This window comes from Heterodontus francisci, chromosome 26 (genome assembly GCF_036365525.1).
Source record: "Heterodontus francisci isolate sHetFra1 chromosome 26, sHetFra1.hap1, whole genome shotgun sequence".
NCBI classification, from domain to species: Eukaryota; Metazoa; Chordata; class Chondrichthyes; order Heterodontiformes; family Heterodontidae; genus Heterodontus; species Heterodontus francisci.
Window position 1 is genome coordinate 10,642,359 of NC_090396.1, and position 27,234 is coordinate 10,669,592.

Sequence of the window (27,234 nt, forward strand, 5' to 3'; positions counted from 1 at the left end):
CAATCCCCTCATCCTAGGAATCAATCCAGTGAACCTTTGTCCTTCTTAGAATTAGACAGTTATATGAGAAGAAAGAATGTGCAGGGTCACGAGGAGAAGGTGGGGGAGTGGGACTGAGGGAATTTCTCTTTTCGAGAGACAGTGCAGACACGATGGGCTGAATGGCCTCCTTCTGCACTGTAACAATTTTGTGATTCTGTGATTCTTCAGCAAAGGAGACCAAACCTGTACGCAGTACTCTGGGTGTGATCCCAAGGCATCAGTAGAAGGAAAATGCTAGGATCTATTGTTAGGGATACGATAACAGGCCACTTAGAAAATCATAATATGATTGGTCAGAGTCAACACGTATTTATGAAAGGGAAGTTGTGTTTGATAAAACAGATTAACTGGCCATTTATGTCTTCCTGTCTGTGGGACCTTGCTGCTACAACAACAACTTTTATTTATATAACACCTTTAACACAGTAAAATGTCCCAAGGCACTTCACAGGAGCAAAGATTTGACACTCTACCACGTAAGGAGATATTAGATAAGGGGGAACCAGTGGATGTAGTCTATTTGGATTTTCAAAAAGCCACACAAGAGGTTATAACACAAGCATAGGGCTCATGGGATTGGGCTAATATATTAGCATGGATTGAGGATTGCTTAATGGACAGAAAACAGGGGAAGCGGTGGCGTAGTGATAATGTCACTGGACTAGTAACCCAGAGCCCCAGGCTAATACTCTGGGGACATGGGTTCGAAGCCCACCAAGGCAGATGGTGGAATTTGAATTCAATTGATAAAAAAATCCAGAATTAAAAGCTAGTCTAGTGGTAACCATTGTCGATTGTTGTAAAAACTCATCTGGTTCACTAATGTCCTTTAGGGAAGGAAATCTGTCCTTTCCTGGTCTGGCCTACATGTGACTGCAGACCCACAGCAATGTGGCTGACTCTGAAGATGCCACTCAGTTGTATCAAATCGCTACAAAGTCTAAGAAAAGGAATGAAACCGGATGGACCACCCAGCATCGACCTAGGCACTGGAAATGATAATGGCATGCCCAGCCCTGTCGACCCTGCTATGTCCTCCTTGCTAACATCTGGGGGCTGTGTTAAAATTGTGAGAGCTGTCCCACAGACTAGTCAAGCAACAGCCTAACATAGTCATACTCACGGAATCATACCTTGCAGACAATGTCCCAGACATCACCTGGGTACCATCCCTGGGTAGGTCCTGTCCCACTGGCACAGTGGTATTCAGTCAGAAAGTCCTCATCATTGACTCCAGACCCCATGGAGTCTCATGACATCAGGTCAAATATGAGCAAGGAAACCTCCTGCTGATTACTACATAGCGTCATGTTGAACACCAATTTGAAGAAGCACTGAGGGTAGCAAGGGCATAAAATGTACTCTGGGTGGGGGACTTCAATGGCCATCACCAAGAGTTGCTGGATAGTATCACTACTGACCGAGGTGGCTGACATAGCTGCTAGATTGGGTCTGCGGCAGGTGGTGAGGGAACCAACAAGAGGAAAAAACCTACTTGATCTCATCCTCTTCAGTCTACCTGTCGCAGATCCTTCTGTCCATGACAGTATTGGTAGGAGTGACCACTGCACAGACCTTGTGGAGACAAAGTCCCGTCTTCACATTGAGGGTACCTACTGAGTATTGTATGGCACGACCACCGTACTAAATGGGATAAATGTCGAACAGATCTAGCAACTCAGAACTGGGCATCCATGAGACACTGTGGCCCATCAGCAGCAGCAGAATTGTATTCAACCACAATTTGTAACCTCATGGCCCGGCATATCTCCCACTCTACCATTATCATCAAGCCGGGGGACCAACCCTGGTTCAATGAAGAGTGCAGGAAAGCATGCCAGGAGCAGCACAAAGCATACCTCAAAATGAGGTGTCAGCCTGGTGAAGCTACAACACAGGACTACTTGCATACCAAATAGTGGAAGCAGTATGTGATAGACAGGGCTAAGCGATCCCACAACCAACGGATCAGATCTAAGCTCTGCAGTCCTGCCACATCCAGTCATGAATGGTGGTGGACAGTTAAACAACTGACAGGAGGAGGATCCACAAATATCCCCATCCGCAATGATAGGGGAGCCCAGCACATCAGTGCAAAAGACAAGGCTGAAGCATTTGCATGCATCTTCCGCCAGAAGTGCTGAGTGGGTGATCCATCTCGGCCTCCTCCTGAGGTCCCCAGCATCACAGATGACAGTCTTCAGCCAATCCGATTCACTCCATGTGATATCAAGTAATGTCTGAAGGCATTGGATACTGCAAAGGCTATGGGCCCTGACAACATTCCAGCAATAGCACTGAAGACTTGTGCTCCAGATCTAGACATGACCCTAGCCAAGCTGTTCCAGTACAGCTACAACACTGGCATCTACCTGTCAATGTGGAAAATTTCCCAGGTGTCTATTGTGCACAAAAAGCAGGACAAATTCAACCCGGCCAATTACTGCCCCATCAGTCTACTCTTGATCATCAGCAAAGTGATGGAAAGGGTCATCAACAGTGCTATCAGGTGGCACTTGCTCAGCAATAACCTGCTCAGTGATGCTCAGTTTGGATTCCACTAGGGCCTCTCAGCTCCTGACCTCAATACAGCCTTGGTCCAAACATAGACAAAGGAGCTGAACTCGAGGTGAGAGTGACTGCCCTTGACATCTAGGCAGCATTTGACCAAGTATGGCATGAAGGATCTCTCGCAAAACTGGAGTCAATGGGAATTAGGGGACAACTCTCCACTGGTTGAAGTCATACCTAGCACAAAGGAAGATGGTTGTGGTTGTTAGAGGTCAATCACCTCAGTCCCAGGACATCACTGCAGGAGTTCCTCAGGGTAGTGTCCTCAGCCCAACCATCTTCAGCTATTTCATCAATGACGTTCCCTCCATCATAAGGTCAGAAGTGGGGATGTTCGCTGATGATTGCATAATGTTCAGCACCAGTTGAGACTCCTCAGATACTGAAGCAGCCCATGTCCAGATGCAGCAAGACCTGGACAACATCCAGGCTTTGGCTGATAAGTGGCAAGTAACATTCGTGCCACACAAGTGGCAGGCAATGACCATCTCAGACAATAGAGAATCTAATCTTAACGTTCAATGGCATTACCATCGCTGAATCCCCCACTATCAACATCCTGGGGGTTACCATTGACCAGAAACTGAACTGGACGAGCCACATAAATGCTGTGGCTCCAAAAGCAGGTCAGAGGCTGGGAATACTGCAGCAAGTAACTCGCCTCCTGACTCCCCAATGCCTGTCCACCATCTACAAGGCGCAAGTCAGGAGTGTGATGGAATACTCTCCACTTGCCTGGATGGGTGCAGCTCCAACAACACTCAAGAAGCTCGACATCATCCAGAACAAAGCAGCCAGCTTGATTAACATGCCATCCACCAACTTCAAAGTTTACTTCCTCCACCGTGACACACAGTGGCAGCAGTATGTACCATATACAAGATGCACTGCAGTAACTCACCAAGGCTCCTTCAACAGCATCTTCCAAACCCACAACCTCTATCTCCTAGACGGACAAGGGCAGCAGATCCATGGGAACACCACCACCTGCAAGTTCCCCTCCAAGCCACACATCATCCTGACTTGGAACTATTATCACCGTTCCTTCACTGTTGCTGGATCAAAATCCTGGAGCTCCATCCCTAACAGCACTGTAAGTATACCGACACCCCAAGGACTTCAGCAGTTCAAGAAAGCAGCTCACCACCACCTTCTCAAGGGCAATTAGGGATGGGCAACAAATGCTGGCCTAGCGAGTGATGCCCACATCCCACAAACGAATTTTAAAAAGGCATCTGAATTAACAGGTCATTTTCAGGTTGGAAGGCTAGTGTGGTACAGCAAGGATTAGTGCTTGGACCTCAGCTATTGCTATCTATTTCAATGACGTAGATGAGGGAACCAAGTGTAATGTATCTAGGTTTGCTGACAAAACAAGTAGTCAATGTCTGGCTGCACATTTGTTACTTCGATGCGGAGTATTCGGAATGGATGTGCATCTGTCAGGAATGATCTTGATTGCTCTCTCTCCCTCCTTTTTCTCTCTCTCTGTGTCTGTCTCTCTCCCCCTCCCTCTCTGTGTTCCCCTACTCTGTGTTCCCCACCTCTCTCTGATTCCCCCCTCTGTGTAATCCTCCCCTCTCTGTATTGTTCCCTCCTCTCTCTGTCATCCCCCCTTTGTGTGTCGTCCCCCCCCTTTGTGTGTCGTCCCCCCCTTTGTGTGTCGTCCCCCCCCCTTTGTTTGTCGTCCCCCCCCGCTTTGTGTGTCGTCCCCCCCGCTTTGTGTGTCGTCGTCCCCGCTTTGTGTGTCATCCCCCCCGCTTTGTGTGTCGTCCCCCCCCTCTGTGTGTCGTCCCCCCCTCTGTGTGTCGTCCCCCCCCTGTGTGTCGTCCACCCCCCTCTGTGTGTCGTCCCCCCTCTCTGTGTTGTCCCCCCTCTCTGTCCCCCCCTTTCTCTCTCTCTGTCCCCCCCTTTCTCTCTCTCTGTCCCCCCTTTCTCTCTCTCTGTCCCCCCCTTTCTCTCTCTCTGTCCCCCCCTTTCTCTCTCTCTGTCCCCCTCTTTCTCTCTCTCTGTCCCCCCTTTCTCTCTCTCTGCCTCCCTCTCTCTTTCTCTGCCCCCTCTCTCTTTCTCTGCCCCCCCTCTCTCTTTCTCTGCCCCCCCCCCCTTCTCTCTCTCTGCCCCCTCTCAATCTCTCTCTGCCCCCTTTCTCTCTCTGACCGTTGCTGAGAGCGGGAACAGCGGCTTGCGAACTTCGAACAGATTCAAGGTTTTCTGGCGGGCTTTTAAAAAAAAAAGGAACCTGCCAGAAAACCCCGAAGCAGTCCTGACAGGTGCTGAGAGTGGGAACAATGGTTTCCGAGCTTCAGATAGCTCAGGGTTTTCTAGTGGGTTCCGAAATTTTTTAAAAGCCCACCAGAAAACCACAAGCTGTCCGAAGTTCAGAAGCCGCTGTACCTGTCAGCTGTGAATATGGAAAGGAGCATGAGATAAAGATCTGAGCTTAGAAATTCCAATTCAGCTGTGAAACTGACTGTGATTCTTTACAAACCAGTCTGGTCGAAAAGAAGCCAATGGGAGATTTCTCATCCCTGACATGTTGCCAACCTCTGGCGAGGATGATGAACAGCCGGGTACAGTTTACATCTGCAGGCCGGATGGAAACCTTTGGCAGGCCAGATCCTGACCCATGGTCTGTACGTTGGACAACCCTGTGTTAACTTTTATTACAAAGGGATTGCCGTATAAGAGTAAAGAAGTCTTAGTGCAATTGTATGGGGTCTTCCAGATGCCTTCCATGCATAGGTTAATGCCAGATAATTATTTATATAAAACTGTTAGTTGTTATGGAGTCTGGTTGTACGAGGACAGAGTTTCAGGATCTATCAATACTTTGAGAGGGTCCCAGGGTTTGGGGACACCGAGGGTCACAAGGACACAAGAAATAGGAGCAGGAGTAGATCATATGGCCCAGAAAGCCAGCTTCGCCATTTAAAATGATCATGGCTGATCTTAGGATTCAACTCCACTTTCTTGGGGTTCTAAGAAAGGGCTGTTCTCACCTATTTCAGTTCATTCGGGGAAAATGCCTGAAATTTTCAGCAGGTCAAGCAGCTGTTCTGAATGGGATTCACATCTCAAACTTTAACCTTCCTGACTGACTGTCCTGCTGTGTGTTTCCAGCACTAGCTGGTTTTTAGGCAGCTGCTTATATTGGAAATTTCCATTATAAATGTTTACATAGGCAATCTCAGTGATAAATATTGATATAAAAATGTGATCATTGGAAGTAAGATTTTTACACAGTGGCTGTCTGCATAAAGAAGATTTTATATCACAGATCGATTGCATAGAATTACATAGAATCTACAGCACAGAAACAGGCTATTCAACCTAACAGGTCTCTGGAGTGTTCATGCTCCACATGAGCTTCTTCCCACACTTTCTCATCTAACCCCTTTTAATAATAGACAGATATGTCGGTATTTTAGATACATACGAACATATAAATTAGGAGCAGGAGTTGACCACTCAACCCCTCAAGACTGCTCCGCCATTCAATAAGATCATGGCTGATCTGATTGTAACCTCAACTCCACATTCCCACCTACTCCTGATAATCTTTCACCCTCTTGCTTATCAAGAATCTATCTACCTCTGACTTAAAAATATATAGGCTCTGCTTCCACTGCCTTTTGAGGAAGAGAGTTCCAAAGACTTGACCCTCAGAGAAAAAAAATTTCCTTATCTCTGTCTTAAATGGGCAACCCCTTATTTTTAAACAGTGACCCCTAGTTCTAGATTCTCCAACAAGAGGAAACATCCACCCTGTCAAGACCCCTCAGAAACATATATGTTTCAATCAAGTCGCCTCTTACTGTCCTAAACTCCAGTGGATACAAGCCCAGGCTGTCCAACCTTTCCTCAATAGACAACCCACCCATTCCAGGTATTAGTCTAATAAATCTTCTCTGAACTGCTTCCAACACATTTACATCCTTCCTTAAATAAGGAGACCCATACTGTACATAATTGAAGTATAACCTCCCCACTTTTGTATTCAATTCCCCTCACAATAAATGATAACATTCTATTGGCTTTCCTAATTACTTGCTGAACCTGCATACTAACCTTTTGCGGTTCATGTGCTAGGACACCCAGATCCATCTGCGTATCAGAGCTCTGCAATCTCTCACCATTTAGATGATATGCTCCTTCTTTATTCTTTCTGCCAAAATGGACAATTTCACATTTTCCCACATTATATTCCATTTGCCAGGTCTTTGCCCACTCACTTAACCTATCTACATTCCTTTTTTAGCCTCCTTATGTCCTCTTCACAACTTCCTTTTCTACCTATCTTTGTGTCATCAGCAAATCTAGCAACCATACCTTCAGTCCCTTCATCCAAGTCATTTATATAAATTGTTAGAAGTTGAGGCACCACTCGTTACATCTTGCCAACCAGAAATGACCCATTTATGCTTTCTCTCTGTTTCCTGTTAGTTAGCCAATCTTCTATCCATGCCATAATGTTACCCACTACACCATGAACTTTTATTTTCCACAATAACCTTTGATGTGGCACCTTATCAAATGCCTTCTGGAAATCTAAGTACAGTACGTCCACTGGTTCCCCTTTATCCACAGCACATGTTACTTCTTCAAAGAATTCCAATAAATTGGTTAAACATGATTTCCCAATCATAAAACCATGTTGACTCTGCCTGATTACCTTGACTTTTTCTAAATGCCTAGCTATAACGTCTTTAATAATAGCTTCTAACATTTTCCCTAAGACAGATGTTAAGTTAACTGGCCTGTAGTTTCCTGCTTTCTGTCTCCCTCCCTTTTATAAATAAAGGAGTTGCATTCGCTATTTTCCAATCTAATGGAACCTTCCCTGCATCTAGGAAAATTTTGAAAATTAAAACCAATGCATCAACTATCTCACTCGCCATTTCTTTTAGGACCCTAGAATGAAGTCCATCAGGACCCGGGGACTTGTCAGCCCGCAGCTCCAACAATTTGCTCAGTACCACTTCCCTGGTGATCGTAATTTTCTTGAGTTCCTCCCTCCCTTCCATTTCCTGACTTACAGCTATTTCTGGGATGTAACTTGTATCCTCTATAGTGAAGACTGATACAAAATACCTGTTCAATTCATCTGCCATCTCTTTATTTTCCCTTATTAATTCCCCAGACTCACATTCTATAGAACCAATGCTCACTTTGTTAAATCTTTTCTTTTTAAAATATCGATAGAAACTTTACTATCTATTTTTATATTTCTAGCTAGCTTTCTCTCATACTCTTATTTTCCCCCCTTATCAATCTTTTAGTCATTCTTTGCTGTTCTTTATATCCTGTCCAATCATCTGACCTGTCACCCATTTTGTACAATTATATGCTTTTTCTTTAAGTTTGATACTATCATTAACTTTTTTAGTTAAACACGGATATTGTCCCCCCTTGGAATTTTTCTTTCTTGTTGGAATGTACCTATTCTGTGTATTCTGAAATATCCCCTTAAATGTTTGCCACTGCATCTCTATTGATCTATCCCTTAACCTAGTTTGCCAGTTCACTTTAGCTAGCTCTGCTTTCATTCCTTCATAATTGCCCTTATTTAAGTTTAAAACACTAGCCTTGGACCCATTCTTCTCTCCCTCAAACTGAATGTAAAATTCAATCATATTATGATTGCTGCTGCCTAGGGGTGCCTTTACTATAAGGTCATTAATTAATCCTATCTCGTTGCACAATACCAGGTCTAGTATAGCCTGCTCTCTGGTTGGATCTAGAACGTGCTGTTCTAAGAAACTATCCCGAAAACATTCTATGAACTCCTCATGTAGGCTACCTTTGCCCATCTGATTTTTCCAGTCTATATGTAGATTAAAATCCCCCATGATTATCGCCATACCTTTTTGACAAGCTCCCCTTATTTTTTCCTATCGCTTCTACATCCTGTTTTCCTGAAGTTAGGTCATCCCTCTCTAATGTGCTAATATACAAGATACCTTTGTAATATAATCCTATCAATGTGAGAGTAAATTACATATAAATGTAATTACCCTTTTTGTCAGCTCATCCTCATTCTTTCAGTGAAGCTTATCCTTCACAAACTCCCAAGATTCCCACTGCTCTGCTGTCCAATTCAAAGTTGGGCTATTTTATTTCTCCTCCTACCAACTCACAATTTTCTTTCAGGCCTTATGAAGGCAAAAGCTCGTGACGGATGGTTTCATGGGTAGATCTTCTTATGTTAACTTTGACAGTGAATGTCAGCAGGGTGATACTTGATGCTGTCCTTGGCCAGTTTGCTCTCTTACTCTCCCTCCCTCTGTCTCTGCCTTGCCCTTCCCTGCCTACCCCTCTCTGTCTCCCCTTGTCCTCCTGCCTTCTCTCTCTCTCATCTTCTCCCTCCATCCTCCCTCTGCCTCCCCCATTTCTCCCTAACTCCTTCTCTCTGTCTATCCCTCCCCCCCTCTCTTCCTCCCATTGCACTCTTACACCCCATCTCTCCACCCCCTCCCCTCTCCCTTTTCCTTACTCTCCCTCCCTCCCTCTCCCGCTACTCTTCCCCACCCCCCATTGCCCACTAATGCCCCTGCCCTCACTCCGAGCTGATGACCCAGCCTCTCACTGAGTTATATGCAGTTCATTGATCATGAAATCTCTCCATTTCTCCCCTACAGGTCTATGAACTGATATCATCCATGATGAATGAAGTTTCTTTTCTCTTTGAAGAGCTGAAGGGGAAGCACGTAGAGTCTCAAGATAAATGTGTTTGAGTGTGCATGTAACTGTAACATGGAGTTGACCCTGCTATTAATGTTAGATTTCTGTATGTTTATGGAAATTAAAAATGTAAAAAAATTTAAATGGTGCAATATGGTTTTTCCCAATTTTCTCCCTCTTCCACTGCCAACCACCCCATACCCCAGCACCTCATTCATGTCATTATTCCTTATTTATCAATGTTTTAGGTTTGTAGATTAGATGTTTTATTGGGTTCAGTGGTCACCTGCTCCTCCTGAAGTGGGACTCATGTCCCTTACGATCTTGAGTACATCCCTTTCTGTCAGGAAACAATATCAAAGGCCAGAGACTGTAAATGACCTGGATGAGGGTGTAGAAGGGTGGGTTAGTAAATTTGCGGATGACACGAAGGTCGGTGGAGTTGTGGATAGTGTCGAAGGGTGTTGTAGGGTACAGAGGGACATAGATAGGCTGCAGAGCTGGGCTGAGAGATGGCAAATGGAGTTTAATGCGGAGAAGTGTGAGGTGATTCACTTTGGAAGGAGTAACAGCAATGCAGAGTACTGGGCTAATGGGAAGATTCTTGGTAGTGTAGATGAGCAGAGAGATCTTGGTGTCCAGGTACATAAATCCCTGAAAGTTGCTACCCAGGTTAATAGGGCTGTTAAGAAGGCATATGGTGTGTTAGCTTTTATTAGTAGGGGGATCGAGTTTCGGAGCCACGAGGTCATGATGCAGCTGTACAAAACTCTGGTGAGGCCGCACCTGGAGTATTGCGTGCAGTTCTGGTCACCGCATTATAGGAAGGATGTCGAAGCTTTGGAAAGGGTGCAGAGGAGATTTACTAGGATGTTGCCTGGTATGGAAGGAAGGTCTTACGAGGAAAGGCTGAGGGACTTGGGGTTGTTTTCGTTAGAGAGAAGGAGGAGGAGAGGTGACTTAATAGAGACATACAAGATAATCAGAGGGTTAGATAGGGTGGATAGTGAGAGTCTTTTTCCTCGGATGATGATGGCAAACACGAGGGGACATAGCTTTAAGTTGAGGGGTGAAAGATATAGGACAGATGTCAGAGGTAGTTTCTTTACGCAGAGAGTAGTAGGGGCGTGGAACGCCCTGCCTGCAACAGTAGTAGACTCGCCAACTTTAAGGGCATTTAAGTGGTCATTGGATCGACATATGGATGAAAATGGAATAGTGTAGGTCAGATGATCGGCGCAACATCGAGGGCCGAAAGGCCTGTACTGCGCTGTAATGTTCTAATATACAACCCTTATTCTGCTACTGGATTGTATCGTGCAACCATGCAATTCTCCTTCGAAAGTTAAACGAATATACACTCAATCAGAGCAAAACTCTGGCTCCAATACAACAGATACTTATATTTAAATATAAGAATTAACTGAACAACATACAGTATGGCTCTTACTTTTCATAGTAACGAATCAATGAATGAATCAGAAAACCTGGGAGCCCTTCTCCCATCGTTCAGTGCAGCTCCATCCTCAGTCGTAGTTGTTCTTTTCAGTTGCTCCATGCAAAGAACATGCACTACTTTAAACACTTCTGCAGAGCTCAATCTCCCTCCCTCCAGTGGTTTTTTCATTACCACCCTACTCTGCATACTTACTGAGGCTCTTCTTAGGAAAATTGTATGGATTAGCACTGGAGTCACATGGGCAAGCAGACTTTGTGTGGCAGGTGATCTCAGCCCCTTCAGGCCATAGAGATGGTGATCCAACTGAGCTATACAAGATTATCTACAGAATGGCAGAGTAGCACATGGAGTCACAGATTCAACCTAGGAGAAGGTAAATTTAGCACTGATATCCATAAGACCTCTACCACTGACAACTGGCAGCAGTGTGTACCATCTACAAGATGATCTGCAGCAACTTGCCAAGGCTTCTTCAACAGCACCTTCCAAACCCGCGACCTCTATCACTTAGAAGGACAAGGGCAGCAGATGCATGGGAACACCACCACCTGCAAGTTCCCCACCAAGCCACACACCATTCTGACTTGGAACTATATCACCATTCCTTCATCGTTCACTCCAATGTCCTGGGACCCTTCACCTAACATTACTAATCCTTCTATAGTCAGGTCATTCTGGTGGCTATCCTCAACCCTAATATAAAAATGTTCCTCAGTGATAAAGAAACTGATCCAGATTGGGCTGTGTAATGAGTTATTTTATGTTGTATGATGCAACATAAATGAGATGCAAGGAGTCCAGTTGGTTGAAGATCTCAAACAGGGTTTATTTACAGCTAGACTATTGTATAAAGTTCAGAGCTAACTATTTACATAACCTTACTCTGGGTGTTACAGTTGCAGAGTGACTTTGGCTTTGAGTCACATGACTGCATCCTAGTACTTAGCTCATTAGCATACTAAGATCTTAAAAGGACATCACTCTTAAAGGCAATCATACAACAGGTGGGATAGCAGTAGAAACAGAGAACATCGAGTAATGACACCTACTACCACCTGCCCACTAACCATACTCTGCTTCTGTGACAGCTCCATAACAATGATAGTGGGAAGGCAGGGGGCCAAAGTTCCCAACCTATTTACTTCTTGTGTTCCCCTCTTACTGCCACTCATCGGCCAGCAGGAAGGCCCCAAAGTCTTGGCCAGGCCCTTCATTTGAAGATTAGCTGCAATCTTCAGGGCCTTCCTGCCACTGTAGCCTGGCCTCCCATCCTCCTCCAATGCTACAGTGTTGGAGCCTCTGCAATACCGCCTGGATTCTCCTCTGGGCCACTGACTCTGCCTGGATGACCAAAGCCCTCCAACTGCCCCAATGCTTCCCCCCATTGGTCACCCAACATGGCCATACTCACAAGGCAGTGTCCTCCCACGCAATTGGAAAGCAAACAAACTCTTCATTATCCAATTAACTGTCAGTCTTTTTTTTCAACTCAAGCATTTTCATAATTAATAAACTGAAGTGTTAGAAGCCCAGCAATCATAGGTAATGGCCAAATATCTAGGCTACTGGGCCTTCATCATGCTAGAAGTCCAGCTACAGTAAGGTAGGGAAAGCAAATCCAGCCTGAGTTATCAGCAGAAATTTAACCAGGAAGGTTGATGCCCAAGTCAGATCCTGCCCTCAACTAACTTCCACACTTTCCCGACGATCATGATCAGGAGCAGCGATTCCCTCTCCAGCCCAAGGGCACTGAATGCTCAACTTAACTTTTGCTTTTAAAACAGAGTTTTGCTGCCACCTGGTGATAGTTTAAGCTATTGTTTCTCAACAGATGCACATCTGGAAGATGAAAAATCCACAAGGAGGAACAACATTTAATTTCCAAAACAAAGTTCAACTTCCAGTAATTTCCTACAGTCAAACTCTATTTCTTACACTGGGCTGGGGTTTCTGCCCAGATAACAGCTGAATCTGACTGGATCGAATCAAATATAGGCAATGCAAAAGATTGCAAAATTTTAAGCTTAACTGAGTTGTGCCCATAACCGCTTTATGCTGAAACATCCATGATCGTTTATGCTGGTTCAACATAAAGCCTGGCTACCCGACCCGGACCCAGCTAGACCCAACTACATGTGTCAGGTCGGGTCGAGTCAAAATGCCGAGTCCATCATTCGGACTCGGGTCGGGCTGGTCACTGCTTCTGGGAAGTCACGGGATCAGGCTTACCCATGATTCCCTACATCCCCAGCTGCAGGAATAGCCGGCTGCCAGAACAGATGAAGGAGATACGGGTTGGGCCCGGGTCGAGTTTTAATTTTATACCCGAGCCAGGCTTTAGCTCAACAATCCCTTTGCCTGAAGCAATCCCCGCTGACAGAACTGGCCACACTGTCAAGTTGGTATCAAGTGTTTCTGCCAATTGCACTATTCAGGGGTTTTCATTCCCTTTGTCCAGATTCTCGGGTGCAGAGGTTCTTGTAATCACATGATTCCAGCATTAGTCACCTGACTAGCAGTCAATTAAAGCCACAGACCTGCCCTGCTGCTGCAGAATATCAAGTAGCTTAAGCAAAAAGTTCTGCTTACCTTGTAGACTTCAGCATCACACAAAAGGAATTATTTTCCCTTACCATTTATATTATCCCCCAGGACCTTGATGTCCCATAGCCCCTGTTCTAGTCATTGATCAATTACGCTGGGTTTTTTTGCACTGATTCATCAGAGATTGTACATTCAGGCGTATACTAATGAACATGGATAAACTGAGCCTAAGTTCACCATGGCAAAACCAGAACAGTGTCCAGCAGATTCTGGACTCAATTTGCCAATTGCACCTGAACTGAAACTCCAGACCACTTTGTCCCAGATACCATATTCATTCCAGTTACTGCTTCTAGGAAGGACTCTCTGTGAGATTGCTCTGGAGGATTTGGGGGCTGTGGTGACTCATGTCTCACTGAAGCTACAGTCTCCAAGGGATCTGTTTCTGTTCTGCTATTTCCTTACATTATTAAGGGGAACCGGGCTCAGTTCGGATGCACTGCCTCAGGTGCTGGTATAGAAGTAGGCCATGAGAGGCCTCCAAAGCTTACTGCTTCCTCTAGCCCTTACAGGCTTAGCTGATATATACCGCAAAAACCACTGGTGGGTAGGCGTTCAAGGCAATTCGCCTGCAGTAGGCGTCACACAGATCTCCCAGCAAAAGGTGTAACAACCGGTCTACTTGGATTTCTAAGTAGCAGTCCAACAGTAAAAACTTTCTTGAGATTTCAGGAGCAACTAAAAATACAACAATGCAACAGGACTCACACTTGAGATAGAGATTTTTCAGAGACTGGGGAATACCTTTAGGAATGTAGGCTTCCTATCATCAAAGGAGCCTTTCTCCCATATCAGTGATTCTCCACAGAGTGCCACAACCCCTCTTCCCTGGGTCCTCTCTCTCTCTTCAGACATAAACAGCAATAAGGGTTTTAACTTCCATGCCTTCAATTTGCAACTCCTTCAAAGTTCTTGTAACTTCATGAAGAAATTTGAATTTCCCTTGATATAGGAACTATTTTGCAGGAGAAAGAGTTTCAGCTTAACTTAGGCGGAAGCATTTGCATCCATCTTCAGCCAGAAGTGCCATGTGGATGATCCATCTCGGCCTCCTCCTGAAGTCCCCAGCATCACAGATTCCAGTCTTCAGCCAAGCCAATTCACTCCATGTGACATCAAGAAACAGCTGAAGGCACTGGATACTGCAAAGGCTATGGGCCCTGACAATATTCCAGAAATAGTACTGAAGAATTGTGCTCCAGAACTGGCTGCGCTCCTAGCCAAGCTGATCCAGTACAGTTACAACACTGGCATCTACCCAGCAATGTGGAAAATTGCCCAGGTATGTCCTGTGCACAAAAAGTAGGACAAATCCAAACTGGCCAATTACCGCCCTATCAGTCTACTCTTGATCATCAGCAAAGTGATGGAAGGGGCCGTCGACAGTGCTATCAAGCAGCACTTGCTCAGCAATAACCTGCTCACTGACGCTCTGTTTGGGTTCCGCCAGGGCCACTCAGCTCCTGAACTTGGTTCAAAAGAGCTGAACTCCAGAGGTGAGGTGAGAGTGACTGCCCTTGACATCAAGGCAGCATTTGACTGAGGATGGCCGCAAAAAGCCCTAGCAAAACTGGAGCCAATGGGACTCGGTGGGGGTGGGGGGGGGAAACTATCTGCTGGTTGGAGTCATACCTCGCACAAAGGAAGATGGTTGTGGTTGTTGGAGGTCAATCATCTCAGTCCCAGGACATCACTGCAGGAGTTCCTCAGGGTAGTGTCCTAGACATAACTATCTTCAGCTGCTTCATCAATGACCTTCCCTCCATCATAAGGTCAGAAGTAGGGATGATTGCTGATGATTGCACAATGTTCAGCACCATTCGCGACTTCTCAGATACTGAAGCAGCCATGCCCATATGCAGCAAGACCTGGACAGCATCCAGGCTTTGGCTTATAAGTGGTAAGTAACATCTGCGCCACACAAGTTCCAGGCAATGACCATCTCAAACAAGGGAGAATTTAACCATCTTCCCTTGATGTTCAATGGCATTACCATCACTAAATCCCCCACTATCAACCTCCTGAGGGGGTGGGGGGGGGTGGGGGTCACCATTGACCAGGAACTGAACTGGACCAGCCACATGAATGCTATGACAAAAGAGCATTTCAGAGGCTGGGAATTCTGCGGTGAGTAACTCACCTCCTGACTCCCCAATGCCTGTCCACCATCTACAAGGTACAAGTCAGGAGTATGTTGGAATACTCTTCATTTGCCTGGTTGGGTGCAGCTCCAAAAGACTCGAGAAGTTGACACCATCCAGAACAAAGCAACCCACTTGATTGGCACCTTCAACATTCAGTCCCTTCAGCACCAACACACAGTGGCAGCAGTATGTACCATCTACAAGATGCACTACAGCAACTCACCAAGACTTCTTCGACAGCACTTTCCAAACCCATGACCTCTACCACCTAGAAGGACAAGGATAGCAAATGCATGGGAATACCACCACCTGCAAGATTCCCTCCAACTTGGAAATATATTGCCGTTCCTTCACTGTCGCTGGGTCAAAATCCTGGAGCTCCCTTCCTAACAGCACTGTGGGTGTACCTACACCAGATGGACTGCAGCGGTTCAAGAAGGCAGCTCACCACCACCTTTTCAAGGACAATTAGGGATGGGCAATAACTGCTGGCCTAGCCAGCAACACCCACATCCTCCAAACGAATGAAAAAAAAGAACCTTTTCAAGCTCTTTTTTAGCCGCAACTAAAATATTACATCCAGTTCTGGGCAACACACTTTAGGAAGGATGTGCGGGTCCTTGAGAGGGTGGGAAGGAGATTTAACAGAATAGTTCCAGGGATGAGGGTAGCTAATGTAGCTAAAATTAACTGCAAAATTAGGTTGGAGAAGGTGAGGTTGTTCTCCTTGGCACAAAGGAGGTTGAGGGGTGATCCGGCAGAGGTGTACAAAATTATGACAAGCTTAGATAAGACAGACAAAGAAAAGCTGATCATACAGAGATTTAAGGTTTTGATAATTAACACAGTGAGTGCTGTGTTACTCTACCTGATTATGAACAGAGTGAGTGCTGTGTTACTCTACCTGATTATTAACAGAATGACTGCTGTGTTACTCTACCTGATTATTAACAGAGTGAGTGCTGTGTTACACTACCTGATTATTAACAGAATGAGCACTGTGTTACTCTACCTCATTATTAACAGAGTGGGTGCTGTGTTACTCTACCTGATTATTAACAGAATGAGTGCTGTGTTACTCGACCTGATTATTAACAGAGAGGGTGCTGTGTCACTCTACCTGATTATTAATAGAGTGAGTGCTGTGTTACTCTACCTGATTATTAACAGAATGAGCGCTGTGTTACTCTACCTGATTATTAACAGAGTGGGTGCTGTGTTACTCTACCTGATTATTAACACAATGAGTGCTGTGTTACTTCACCTGATTTTTAACAGAATGAGTGCTGTGTTACACTACCGGATTATTAACAGAGTGGGTGCTGTGTTAGTCGACCTGATTATTAACAGAGTGAGTGTTGTGTTGCTCTACCTGACTATTAACAGAGTGAATGCTGTGTTACTCTACCTGATTATTAACAGAGTGAGTGCTGTGTTACTCTACCAGATTATTAACAGAGTGAGTGCTGTGTTACTCGACCTGATTATGAACAGAGTGAGTGCTGTGTTACTCTACCTGATTATTAACAGAGTGAGTGCTGTGTTACTCTGCCTTATTATAAGCAGAGTGAGTGTTGTGTTACTCTACCTGATTATTAACAGATTGATTTCTGTGTTACTCTTCCTGATTATTAACAGAGTGAGTGCTGTGTTATTCAACCTGATTATGAACAGAGTGAGTGCTGTGTTGCTCAACCTGATTATGATCAGAGTGAGTGCTGTGTTGCTCAACCTGATTATGATCAGAGTGAGTGCTGTGTTACTCTACCTGATTACTAACAGAGTGAGTGCTGTGTTACTCTACCTGATTATTAACAGAGTGACTGCTGTGTGACTCTACCTGATTATTAACAGAGTGAGTGCTGTTTTACTCAACCTGATTATGAACAGAGTGAGTGCTGTGTTACTCTACCTGATTATTAACAGAGTGAGTGCTGTGTTACACTACCTGATTATTAACAGAATGAGCACTGTGTTACTCTACCTCATTATTAAAAGAGTGGGTGCTGTGTCACTCTACCTGATTATTAACAGAATGAGCGCTGTGTTACTCTACCTGATTATTAACAGAGTGGGTGCTGTGTTACTCGACCTGATTATTAACAGAATGAGTGCTGTGTTACTCCAAATTATTATTAACAGAATGAGTGCTGTGTTACTCTACCGGATTATTGACAGAGTGGGTGCTGTGTTACTCGACCTGATTATTAACAGAGTGAGTGTTGTGTTACTCTACCTGACTATTAACAGAGTGAGTGCTGTGTTACTCTACCTGATTATTAACAGAGTGAGTGCTGTGTTACTCTACCTGGTTATTAACAGAGTGAGTGCTGTGTTACTCTACCTGATTATTCACAGAGTGAGTGCTGTGTTACTCTACCTGATTATTAACAGAGTGTGTGCTGTGTTACTCTACCTGATTATTAACAGAGTGTGTGCTGTGTTACTCTACCTGATTATTAACAGAGGGGGTGCTGTGTTACTCTACCTGATTATTAACAGAGTGATTTGTGTGTTACTCTACCTGATTATTAACAGAGTGAGTGCTGTGTTGCTCTACCTGATTATGATCAGAGTGAGTGCTGTGTTACTCTCCCTTATTATTAAGAGATTGAGTGCTGTGTTACTCTACCTGATTATGAACAGAGTGAGTGCTGTGTTACTCAACCTTATTTTTAACAGAGTGACTGCTGTGTTACTCTACCTGATTATTAACAGAGTGAATGATGTGTTACGCTGCCTGATTATTAACAGAGTGAGTGCTGTGATACGCGACATTATTATTAACAGAGTGAGGGCTGTTTTACTCGACCTGATTATTAACAGAGTGAGTGCTGTGTTACTCTACCTGATTATTAACAGAGTGAGTGCTGTGTTACTCGAGCTGATTATGAACACAGTGACTGCTGTGTTACTCTACCTTGTTATTAACAGAGAGAGTGCTGTGTTACTCTACCTGATTATTAACAGTGTGATTTCTCTGTTACTCTACCGGATTATTAACAGAGTGAGTGCTGTGTTACTCAACCTGATTGTGAACAGAGTGAGTGTTGTGTTGCTCAACCAGATTATGATCAGAGTGAGTGCTGTGTTACTCTACCTGATTATTAACAGAGTGAGTGCTGTGTTACTCGACCTGATTATTAACCGAGTGAGTGCTGTGTTACTCTACCTGATTATTAACAGAGTGAGTGCTCTGTTACTCTACCTGGTTATTAACAGAGTGAGTGCTCTGTTACTTTACCTAATTATTAACAGAATGAGTGCTGTGTTATTCTACCTGATTATTAACAGAGTGTCTGCTACGTTACTCTACCTTATCATTAACAGCGTAAGTGCTGTGTTATTCTACCTTGTTATTAACAGAGTGAGTGCTGTGTTACTCGACTTGATTATGATCAGAGTGAGTGCTGTGTTACTCTAGCTGATTATTAACAGAGTGAGTGCTGTGTTACTCGACCTGATTATTAACCGAGTGAGTGCTGTGTTACTCAACCTGATTATTAACAGAGTGAGTGCTCTGTTACTCTACCTGGTTATTAACAGAGTGAGTGCTCTGTTACTTTACCTAATTATTAACAGAATGAGTGCTGTGTTATTATACCTGATTATTAACAGAGTGTCTGCTACGTTACTCTACCTTATCATTAACAGCGTAAGTGCTGTGTTATTCTACCTTGTTATTAACAGAGTGAGTGCTGTGTTACTCGACTTGATTATTAACAGAGTGAGTGCTGTGTTACGCTGCCTGATTATTAACATAGTGAGTGCTGTGTTACTCTGCCTTATTATAAGCAGAGTGAGTGCTGTGTTACTCTACCTGATTATTAACAGATTGATTTCTGTGTTACTCTACCTGATTATTAACAAAGTGAGTGCTGTGTTATTCAACCTGATTATGAACAGAGTGAGTGCTGTGTTGCTCAACCTGATTATGATCAGAGTGAGTGCTGTGTTACTCTTCCTGATTATTAGCAGAGTGAGTGCTGTGTTACTCTACCTGATTATTAACAGAGTGACTGCTGTGTTACACTTCCTGGTTATTAACAGAGTGAGTGCTGTGTTACTCTACCTGATTACGAACAGAGCAAGTGCTGTGTTACTCTACCTGATTATTAACCGAGTGAGTACTGTGCTACTCTACCTCATTATTAACAGAGTGAGTGCTGTGTTACTCTACCTGGTTATTAACAGAGTGAGTGCTCTGTTACTTTACCTAATTATTAACAGAATGAGTGCTGTGTTACTCTACCTGATTATTAACAGAGTGTGTGCTATGTTACTCTACCTTGTCAATAACAGCGAGACTGCTGTGTTATTCTACTTTGTTATTAACAGAGTGAGTGCTATGTTACTCTACCTGATTATTAACAGAGTGAGTGCTGTGTTACTCGACCTGATTATGAACAGAGTGAGTGCTGTGTTACTCTACCTGATTATTAACAGAGTGAGTGCTTTGTTACTCTACCTGATTATTAACAGAGTGAATGATGTGTTACGCTGCCTGATTATTAACAGAGTGAGTGCTGTGTTACTCTACCTGATTATTAACAGAGTGAGTGCTTTGTTACTCGAGCTGATTATGAACACAGTGACTGCTGTGTTACTCTACCTTATTATTAACAGAGAGAGTGCTGTGTTACTCTCCCTGATTATTAACAGTGTGATTTCTGTGTTACTCTACCTGATTATTAACAGAGTGAGTGCTGTGTTGCTCTTCCTGATTATTAACAGAGTGAGTGCTGTGTTACTCTACCAGATTATTAACAGAGTGAGTGCTGTGTTACTCTACCTGGTTATTAACAGATTGAGTGCTGTGTTAATCTACCTGATTATTAACAGAGTGAGTGCTGTGTTACTCTACCTGGTTATTAACAGAGTGAGTGCTCTGTTACTTTACCTAATTATTAACAGAATGAGTGCTGTGTTACTCTACCTGATTATTAACAGAGTGTGTGCTCTGTTACTCTACCTTGTCAATAACAGCGCGACTGCTGTGTTATTCTACTTTGTTATTAACAGAGTGAGTGCTATGTTACTCTACCTGATTATTAACAGAGTGAGTGCTGTGTTACTCGCCTGATTATGAACAGAGTGAGTGCTGTGTTACTGTACCTGATTAATAACATAATGAGTGCTGTGTTACTCGACCTGATTATTAACAGAGTGGGTGCTGTGTTACTCGACCTGATTATTAACAGAGTGAGTGCTGTGTTACTCTTCCTGATTATTAACAGAGTGAGTGCTGCGTTACTCTTCATGATTATTAACAGAGTGAGTGCTGTGTTACTCGACCTGGTTATTAACAGAGTGAGTGCTGTGTTGCTCTACCTGATTATTAACACAATGAGTGCTGTGTTACTTCACCTGATTTTTAACAGAATGAGTGCTGTGTTACACTACCGGATTATTAACAGAGTGGGTGCTGTGTTAGTCGACCTGATTATTAACAGAGTGAGTGTTGTGTTACTCTACCTGACTATTAACAGAGTGAATGCTGTGTTACTCTACCTGATTATTAACAGAGTGAGTGCTGTGTTACTCTACCTGATTATGAACAGAGTGAGTGCTGTGTTACTCTAACTGATTATTAACAGAGTGAGTGCTGTGTTACTCTGCCTTATTATAAGCAGAGTGAGTGTTGTGTTACTCTACCTGATTATTAACAGATTGATTTCTGTGTTACTCTTCCTGATTATTAACAGAGTGAGTGCTGTGTTATTCAACCTGATTATGAACAGAGTGAGTGCTGTGTTGCTCAACCTGATTATGATCAGAGTGAGTGCTGTGTTGCTCAACGTGATTATGATCAGAGTGAGTGCTGTGTTACTCTACCTGATTACTAACAGAGTGAGTGCTGTGTTACTCTACCTGATTATTAACAGAGTGACTGCTGTGTTACTCTACCTGATTATTAACAGAGTGAGTGCTGTTTTACTCAACCTGATTATGAACAGAGTGAGTGCTGTGTTACTCTACCTGATTATTAACAGAGTGAGTGCTGTGTTACACTACCTGATTATTAACAGAATGAGCACTGTGTTACTCTACCTCATTATTAAAAGAGTGGGTGCTGTGTCACTCTACCTGATTATTAACAGAATGAGCGCTGTGTTACTCTACCTGATTATTAACAGAGTGGGTGCTGTGTTACTCGACCTGATTATTAACAGAATGAGTGCTGTGTTACTCCAAATTATTAGTAACAGAATGAGTGCTGTGTTACTCTACCGGATTATTGACAGAGTGGGTGCTGTGTTACTCGACCTGATTATTAACAGAGTGAGTGTTGTGTTACTCTACCTGACTATTAACAGAGTGAGTGCTGTGTTACTCTACCTGATTAGTAACAGAGTGAGTGCTGTGTTACTCTACCTGGTTATTAACAGAGTGAGTGCTGTGTTATTCTACCTGATTATTCACAGAGTGAGTGCTGTGTTACTCTACCTGATTATTAACAGAGTGTGTGCTGTGTTACTCTACCTGATTATTAACAGAGGGGGTGCTGTGTTACTCTACCTGATTATTAACAGAGTGACTGCTGTGTTACACTTCCTGGTTATTAACAGAGTGAGTGCTGTGTTACTCTACCTGATTACGAACAGAGCGAGTGCTGTGTTACTCTACCTGATTATTAACCGAGTGAGTACTGTGCTACTCTACCTGATTATTAACAGAGTGAGTGCTGTGTTACTCTACCTGGTTATTAACAGAGTGAGTGCTCTGTTACTTTACCTAATTATTAACAGAATGAGTGCTGTGTTACTCTACCTGATTATTAACAGAGTGTGTGCTATGTTACTCTACCTTGTCAATAACAGCGAGACTGCTGTGTTATTCTACTTTGTTATTAACAGAGTGAGTGCTATGTTACTCTACCTGATTATTAACAGAGTGAGTGCTGTGTTACTCGACCTGATTATGAACAGAGTGAGTGCTGTGTTACTCTACCTGATTATTAACAGAGTGAGTGCTTTGTTACTCTACCTGATTATTAACAGAGTGAATGATGTGTTACGCTGCCTGATTATTAACAGAGTGAGTGCTGTGTTACTCTACCTGATTATTAACAGAGTGAGTGCTTTGTTACTCGAGCTGATTATGAACACAGTGACTGCTGTGTTACTCTACCTTATTATTAACAGAGAGAGTGCTGTGTTACTCTCCCTGATTATTAACAGTGTGATTTCTGTGTTACTCTACCTGATTATTAACAGAGTGAGTGCTGTGTTGCTCTTCCTGATTATTAACAGAGTGAGTGCTGTGTTACTCTACCAGATTATTAACAGAGTGAGTGCTGTGTTACTCTACCTGGTTATTAACAGATTGAGTGCTGTGTTAATCTACCTGATTATTAACAGAGTGAGTGCTGTGTTACTCTACCTGGTTATTAACAGAGTGAGTGCTCTGTTACTTTACCTAATTATTAACAGAATGAGTGCTGTGTTACTCTACCTGATTATTAACAGAGTGTGTGCTCTGTTACTCTACCTTGTCAATAACAGCGCGACTGCTGTGTTATTCTACTTTGTTATTAACAGAGTGAGTGCTATGTTACTCTACCTGATTATTAACAGAGTGAGTGCTGTGTTACTCGCCTGATTATGAACAGAGTGAGTGCTGTGTTACTGTACCTGATTAATAACATAATGAGTGCTGTGTTACTCGACCTGATTATTAACAGAGTGGGTGCTGTGTTACTCGACCTGATTATTAACAGAGTGAGTGCTGTGTTACTCTTCCTGATTATTAACAGAGTGAGTGCTGCGTTACTTTTCATGATTATTAACAGTGTGAGTGCTGTGTTACTCTACCTGGTTATTAACAGAGTGAGTGCTGTGTTGCTCTACCTGATTATTAACACAATGAGTGCTGTGTTACTTCACCTGATTTTTAACAGAATGAGTGCTGTGTTACACTACCGGATTATTAACAGAGTGGGTGCTGTGTTAGTCGACCTGATTATTAACAGAGTGAGTGTTGTGTTACTCTACCTGACTATTAACAGAGTGAATGCTGTGTTACTCTACCTGATTATTAACAGAGTGAGTGCTGTGTTACTCTACCTGATTATGAACAGAGTGAGTGCTGTGTTACTCTAACTGATTATTAACAGAGTGAGTGCTGTGTTACTCTGCCTTATTATAAGCAGAGTGAGTGTTGTGTTACTCTACCTGATTATTAACAGATTGATTTCTGTGTTACTCTTCCTGATTATTAACAGAGTGAGTGCTGTGTTATTCAACCTGATTATGAACAGAGTGAGTGCTGTGTTGCTCAACCTGATTATGATCAGAGTGAGTGCTGTGTTGCTCAACGTGATTATGATCAGAGTGAGTGCTGTGTTACTCTACCTGATTACTAACAGAGTGAGTGCTGTGTTACTCTACCTGATTATTAACAGAGTGAGTGCTGTTTTACTCAACCTGATTATGAACAGAGTGAGTGCTGTGTTACTCTACCTGATTATTAACAGAGTGAGTGCTGTGTTACACTACCTGATTATTAACAGAATGAGCACTGTGTTACTCTACCTCATTATTAAAAGAGTGGGTGCTGTGTCACTCTACCTGATTATTAACAGAATGAGCGCTGTGTTACTCTACCTGATTATTAACAGAGTGGGTGCTGTGTTACTCGACCTGATTATTAACAGAATGAGTGCTGTGTTACTCCAAATTATTAGTAACAGAATGAGTGCTGTGTTACTCTACCGGATTATTGACAGAGTGGGTGCTGTGTTACTCGACCTGATTATTAACAGAGTGAGTGTTGTGTTACTCTACCTGACTATTAACAGAGTGAGTGCTGTGTTACTCTACCTGATTAGTAACAGAGTGAGTGCTGTGTTACTCTACCTGGTTATTAACAGAGTGAGTGCTGTGTTATTCTACCTGATTATTCACAGAGTGAGTGCTGTGTTACTCTACCTGATTATTAACAGAGTGTGTGCTGTGTTACTCTACCTGATTATTAACAGAGGGGGTGCTGTGTTACTCTACCTGATTATTAACAGAGTGATTTGTGTGTTACTCTACCTGATTATTAACAGAGTGAGTGCTGTGTTGCTCTACCTGATTATGATCAGAGTGAGTGCTGTGTTACTCTCCCTTATTATTAAGAGATTGAGTGCTGTGTTACTCTACCTGATTATGAACAGAGTGAGTGCTGTGTTACTCAACCTTATTTTTAACAGAGTGACTGCTGTGTTACTCTACCTGATTATTAACAGAGTGAATGATGTGTTACGCTGCCTGATTATTAACAGAGTGAGTGCTGTGATACGCGACATTATTATTAACAGAGTGAGGGCTGTTTTACTCGACCTGATTATTAACAGAGTGAGTGCTGTGTTACTCTACCTGATTATTAACAGAGTGAGTGCTGTGTTGCTCTACCTGATTATGATCAGAGTGAGTGCTGTGTTACTCTCCCTTATTATTAAGAGATTGAGTGCTGTGTTACTCTACCTGATTATGAACAGAGTGAGTGCTGTGTTACTCAACCTTATTTTTAACAGAGTGACTGCTGTGTTACTCTACCTGATTATTAACAGAGTGAATGATGTGTTACGCTGTCTGATTATTAACAGAGTGAGTGCTGTGATACGCGACATTATTATTAACAGAGTGAGGGCTGTTTTACTCGACCTGATTATTAACAGAGTGAGTGCTGTGTTACTCTACCTGATTATTAACAGAGTGAGTGCTGTGTTACTCGAGCTGATTATGAACACAGTGACTGCTGTGTTACTCTACCTGATTATTAACAGTGTGATTTCTCTGTTACTCTACCGGATTATTAACAGAGTGAGTGCTGTGTTACTCAACCTGATTGTGAACAGAGTGAGTGTTGTGTTGCTCAACCAGATTATGATCAGAGTGAGTGCTGTGTTACTCTACCTGATTATTAACAGAGTGAGTGCTGTGTTACTCGACCTGATTATTAACCGAGTGAGTGCTGTGTTACTCTACCTGATTATTAACAGAGTGAGTGCTCTGTTACTCTACCTGGTTATTAACAGAGTGAGTGCTCTGTTACTTTACCTAATTATTAACAGAATGAGTGCTGTGTTATTCTACCTGATTATTAACAGAGTGTCTGCTACGTTACTCTACCTTATCATTAACAGCGTAAGTGCTGTGTTATTCTACCTTGTTATTAACAGAGTGAGTGCTGTGTTACTCGACTTGATTATGATCAGAGTGAGTGCTGTGTTACTCTAGCTGATTATTAACAGAGTGAGTGCTGTGTTACTCGACCTGATTATTAACCGAGTGAGTGCTGTGTTACTCAACCTGATTATTAACAGAGTGAGTGCTCTGTTACTCTACCTGGTTATTAACAGAGTGAGTGCTCTGTTACTTTACCTAATTATTAACAGAATGAGTGCTGTGTTATTATACCTGATTATTAACAGAGTGTCTGCTACGTTACTCTACCTTATCATTAACAGCGTAAGTGCTGTGTTATTCTACCTTGTTATTAACAGAGTGAGTGCTGTGTTACTCGACTTGATTATTAACAGAGTGAGTGCTGTGTTACGCTGCCTGATTATTAACATAGTGAGTGCTGTGTTACTCTGCCTTATTATAAGCAGAGTGAGTGCTGTGTTACTCTACCTGATTATTAACAGATTGATTTCTGTGTTACTCTACCTGATTATTAACAAAGTGAGTGCTGTGTTATTCAACCTGATTATGAACAGAGTGAGTGCTGTGTTGCTCAACCTGATTATGATCAGAGTGAGTGCTGTGTTACTCTTCCTGATTATTAGCAGAGTGAGTGCTGTGTTACTCTACCTGATTATTAACAGAGTGACTGCTGTGTTACACTTCCTGGTTATTAACAGAGTGAGTGCTGTGTTACTCTACCTGATTACGAACAGAGTGAGTGCTGTGTTACTCTACCTGATTATTAACCGAGTGAGTGCTGTGCTACTCTACCTGATTATTAACAGAGTGAGTGCTGTGTTACTCTACCTGGTTATTAACAGAGTGAGTGCTCTGTTACTTTACCTAATTATTAACAGAATGAGTGCTGTGTTACTCTACCTGATTATTAACAGAGTGAGTGCTTTGTTACTCTACCTGATTATTAACAGAGTGAATGATGTGTTACGCTGCCTGATTATTAACAGAGTGAGTGCTGTGTTACTCTACCTGATTATTAACAGAGTGAGTGCTTTGTTACTCGAGCTGATTATGAACACAGTGACTGCTGTGTTACTCTACCTTATTATTAACAGAGAGAGTGCTGTGTTACTCTCCCTGATTATTAACAGTGTGATTTCTGTGTTACTCTACCTGATTATTAACAGAGTGAGTGCTGTGTTGCTCTTCCTGATTATTAACAGAGTGAGTGCTGTGTTACTCTACCAGATTATTAACAGAGTGAGTGCTGTGTTACTCTACCTGGTTATTAACAGATTGAGTGCTGTGTTAATCTACCTGATTATTAACAGAGTGAGTGCTGTGTTACACTACCTGGTTATTAACAGAGTGAGTGCTCTGTTACTTTACCTAATTATTAACAGAATGAGTGCTGTGTTACTCTACCTGATTATTAACAGAGTGTGTGCTCTGTTACTCTACCTTGTCAATAACAGCGCGACTGCTGTGTTATTCTACTTTGTTATTAACAGAGTGAGTGCTATGTTACTCTACCTGATTATTAACAGAGTGAGTGCTGTGTTACTCGCCTGATTATGAACAGAGTGAGTGCTGTGTTACT

At 43.0% G+C, this 27,234-nt stretch overlaps 1 protein-coding gene across 1 annotated transcript in view; it reads left to right on the plus strand.

Moving 5' to 3' along the window:
• The window catches only part of mycbpap (mycbp associated protein), a 330,021-nt gene extending 320,643 nt beyond the window's left edge, over window positions 1–9,378 (plus strand). The window contains exon 19 of the mRNA XM_068057785.1: window positions 9,252–9,378. Coding sequence (XP_067913886.1) covers window positions 9,252–9,347 — 96 coding nt within the window. The 3' untranslated portion in view covers window positions 9,348–9,378. The remainder of the gene's footprint in view (window positions 1–9,251) is intronic.
• Window positions 9,379–27,234: the final 17,856 nt, after the last annotated feature.